The 4237-nt window shown below is 49.7% G+C and overlaps 2 protein-coding genes across 2 annotated transcripts; both read left to right on the top strand.

The window, feature by feature from the left end:
• The first annotated feature begins 247 nt into the window (after positions 1-247).
• K441DRAFT_672191 (proline oxidase PrnD) lies at positions 248-2277 on the top strand. Its single transcript, XM_067650524.1, has 2 exons — positions 248-975; positions 1043-2277. The coding sequence occupies exons 1-2, from the start codon at positions 380-382 to the stop codon at positions 1875-1877; spliced, it is 1431 nt and encodes a 476-aa protein (XP_067496073.1). The 5' UTR covers positions 248-379; the 3' UTR covers positions 1878-2277.
• Positions 2278-3142: 865 nt separating this feature from the next.
• On the top strand, positions 3143-3596 carry K441DRAFT_43777 (uncharacterized protein). Its single transcript, XM_067641662.1, has one exon. The coding sequence runs from the start codon at positions 3213-3215 to the stop codon at positions 3474-3476; it is 264 nt and encodes an 87-aa protein (XP_067496072.1). The 5' UTR covers positions 3143-3212; the 3' UTR covers positions 3477-3596.
• The last annotated feature ends 641 nt before the right edge of the window (positions 3597-4237 follow it).

The following is a 4237-nucleotide window of genomic DNA, read 5'->3' as shown; positions in this document are numbered from 1 at the left end:
GGCGGAGATATCGCCTCTAGATCCGCAAAGATCAATTTCCCTCCCCCAAAATCAATTGATATACGTTAAGTGGACCTAGATAGAGCTCCGCCAGTTACAAGAAACTGAGGTGTAAACACAAAAAACAGGAGGTTGCTGCAAGTAAGCGTTCGTCATAGTGCATGCCGATGGTAGCCGTCTCGCCATTGAGTTTACACTTTGAGGTCACGCGAATGTGTGCTTTGAAGGTTAAAGCGGCTGCTCCTTCACTATTAGGTGTGAGTCTGCATTTGCGTTATTTGTTGTTGTAACCCGCCCTCGTGTCTCCTTCAATTTGTGCCAGACTGTCTCACTATAACTGGATTAGCCCCCCGAGCAGCATCAACTCCAACCTACGAAGATGCGACCAGGCATACAGCATTTAAGGCGTGTTGAGGGCCTCGCGCTACGACGCAGTATCCATGCGAAGCGAAATGTGCATATGAGCAAGATCCAAAATGCTTCTGTCGCATCGCTGCCTCCGGCAGCAGCATCACCATCACATATGGTCTCACGACCATCATCTATACCGCAAGTGAGCGCACTTGACCGGATCCCCACGTCCAGTGTCCTCAGATCATACCTTATAACCTCCATTTCCTCCTCTCCTCCTCTCCTGAGCGCCTGTTTCGCAATACTACGGCGGATGCTGGACTCCAAGTCTACCTTGATGAATATAGATAAGAATCGGCTTCTTAATTGGCTCCTGAAAACGACGTTCTATGCGCAGTTCTGCGCTGGGGAAACCCAGAAGGAGGTCCAGCAAAACACAACAGCAGCAAAAACCAATCTGGGGTATGATGGAATTATTCTAGAGTTCGCGCTGGAGGTATTGGAGGGAGAAGGAGGAGAGGCTACCGCTGACGGCGAAGCTACAGAGCGAGCAATCGAGATATGGAGGAAGGGGATGTTGGAGACGGTACAGATGACGAGCCCAGGCGATTTCATTGGTCTAAAGTAAGTATTCTACGAATGACGAATGGTGTCTTTGGTCAAATTGCGAAATACTAACTCTCCTTCGCAGATGGTCAGGACTAGGCCCTTACGCGCTGCGACTTCTTAAAGAGCAGCGAGATCCCACTCCTTCCATGGAACGAGCAATACTTGAAGCGTGCGACGCGGCAGCAGCGAAGAAGGTAGCTCTTCTGCCTGGGGCAGAGGAGGAAGTTACCAACGCTGGAATCGATCAGTGGACGTTGAAACTGCAGCAACGCTATAACAAGGCAGAACTTGGTAGAGTGATAATGTACAGCACATACCAAGCATATCTCAAATCGACACCGGCTAAGCTGGGTCGCCATCTCGCCCTTGCACAGAAGGATGGGTACATACTTGGCGTCAAATTGGTCCGCGGTGCATACCTTGCTTCAGAGCCGCGCCATCTCATTTGGAGCACCAAGGAGGAAACCGATAAATGCTATGACGCACTCGCCGAGTCTTTACTAAAGCGCAAATATAGTGAGGTTGTCCAACCTGTCCATGGCAGCGAAGCCTTTCCTCACATCGACGTTGTTCTTGCGACACATAACCACGAATCTGTCCGCAAGGCACAGGCGATCCGCAACGAACAAGCTTCTCGCGGAGAGGAGCTTGTTAGGCTAGCATACGCACAGCTGCAAGGCATGGCAGACGAAATCAGCTGCGAGTTGGTGCAGGCCGGCGAAGCCCAGGATGCTGGCAATACCGATGCCCCAAGGGTATTCAAGTGTATGACCTGGGGCACGACGACAGAGTGCCTAAACTACTTGCTGAGGAGGGCCGCAGAAAACAGGGATGCCGCGTCGCGAACAGAGGACACAAGGAAGGCCATGGGAAAGGAGTTATGGAGGAGAGCTAAGACTGTGGCTGGGCTGGAGTGAGGAGGGAGACTTTGTATGCGTAGGCCACGATGGAGAGGCTTTCGAGGCTTTCGAGGCTTTCGAGGCCGTCAATGACAGATCATGACAGCGAGCATTGGTTATATAGTAATGAAGTTTTGCAACTGGATGAGGTTCTTCAGCTTTGGAGGTTGCCTCGGCGCTGAAGCCCTTGCAACTCGTTTTGAAGGCTGGATTTAGTCATCCCGACTGCGGGATTTAATTGGCCCTCGAGGCCTTGATCGCTGGTTGATCATGGCATCTCTAGGGTGAACATTTTTCCACGCGTTCCCAACAGCATCTCTTCGAGTTCACGGTGTTGTTAGCTTAATAAACTTTCCCAGATAAGGTTCCAGCCTTGACGCTCTTGAAAACCTTTTTGCGAAGGGCAGTAGCAGACATGACGCATGGGCCATGGCGGGGAGCTTTTGTTGCAGCGTCTGATTCACCCCCTGTTCCCCTCGCCACACCTTATCTAAGTGAGTGCTGACTATGACACTAATAGACTAGATTGAGGCGCTCTTCTTCTGGTCATTCATTCCCTCAGTTTGACTATGCCCGACCTTTGCAAACTGTCTCCGAGATCACGCACTCTGCATCTCTTTCCATTCAGGTAGGCGGTCATTGCCATTCTCGAATGCTTGTGAAATCCGTGTTGCCTTGCAGGTATGCCCGCTTGGATACTCGGAGGAGCTTGCCATTTTCCAGGATATCATGCCACCAGAAGTGAATGTTTTGCCTACGCGTGATCCAATCACTATCTCTTATTCTAGTCACTCGTTTCGGTTGGGAATCAACGCTCCTCGCGTTTTATGGTGGATAAAACTTCGCTCTCTCTGCCTCACCACTCTCTCTTCCTCTCATCAAACCTAGCACCACAACCACTTTTTCTTTCTGCAAACAAGCTGAAAAGTATCTTGTTCATCACAAGAAGTTCGATACAGTAGGCGAGCTCACTAAGCCCTTGTGAAGTTCTGTACCTAGCCCCCGGTTGCCTTAATTGCTAGCCGTGCCCTCGCTGGTAAGTCTAGCCCTTACCCTCATCTTCCACCACCGCAACTAAACATAACTGGCACTTGCTGACTCTTCCTTCATCAAAGGCTTTGAATAGACGATGCAGTGAAACCTCTCCAAGATCTTCTCAACATGAAGAGAGGTTGGGCAATCCAAGAGGTAGAGGCGGCTGTAGAGCTCGTCGGTCTCTCTTCGACGCCACCACGAACAAGTTAGCAATCTATCCTCATATGCATAGGCCTATCTGCTAACATCTTCATATCAGTCTAGAGAGATTGTAACCGACTACCGAGGCTTGCATCACGTTGTGACTCACCACCTCGTATGTCTCACTACCAATGTCTCACTACCTGTTTCCATTACCTATTGCCGACTGTAAGCGCAGTCTTCTTGCTACCATTTCATGTATATATACCTCTTGATTTCCATAGATTTACAATCAAGTTGCTCGTTCAATTCCTACACACTGCAAAGCTTACAGAGATGTTGACACCTTTGGAGATGAACTCCGGTTCGAGGTCCTACCAGGCTCAGCGCTTGTTCGGGATACCTTCAAGGCTAGAAGGATCATCGCGCCCTCTCCAGTAGAACACAAACACCCTCGGCGCTATCTGCATCGAGAACTTTATGCAGAATGGAGATCCTCAAGAGCACATAATTTGTATTTGTCGGTCACAAGTAACAGGAAATGGCTTCATAATCGACACTCTTTCTGGCTTATGTCTTAATCAGCAATAGCTGCTCGACGTAATATTCACCCTTTCACTTATCTCATCAGGGTGGAGGTACAAAAAGACAGGTATGAGGTAGGTTTCTACCTTAAAATATGCTAGGACGATCCCATGGAGGTGGAGAGGTCGAGAAAGGCCCATGGGCGCCGCGTCCTGGCACTGGAATAATTTTTTGGGACGTTGGTATCCAAAAGCGATTGCTGCTCAAGGGCAGTTTGAAACCACTTCACTTCGTTTTGTTTTCTGGTAGTTGTTGGCTTGAGGTTGAAGGAGTCGAGCTTGGCTATCACCATATCGTCAGCACGATCTCGATTATCGTCCCAAGCTCGCTTCCTCCCAAATTCGTTGGCGGCGATCTTGGCCGACCGAGACACTGGCCGATGGCTGGCTGCTGCTGAAGCGAGCCACAGTGATTCGCCCTCGCACTCTTCCATTCGGCTCCATTTGGAGAGGATCACTGAATTCTGTTGAACGGAGCAGTCAAGAAGGAGAACTCTGTCGAATTAATATAGGCTGTTGAGCCTCAATATATACAGTCAAGTCAAATGGCCAAGACACCCCTGGTCTATACCCACAAAGGAAACAGGACGACGATCGCAATTAGCGCGTCGTTCGACA

This window comes from Cenococcum geophilum, assembly GCF_001692895.1.
Source record: "Cenococcum geophilum 1.58 unplaced genomic scaffold K441scaffold_128, whole genome shotgun sequence".
NCBI lineage: Eukaryota > Fungi > Ascomycota > Dothideomycetes > Gloniales > Gloniaceae > Cenococcum > Cenococcum geophilum.
This window is presented reverse-complemented; position numbering and strand designations above follow the sequence as displayed.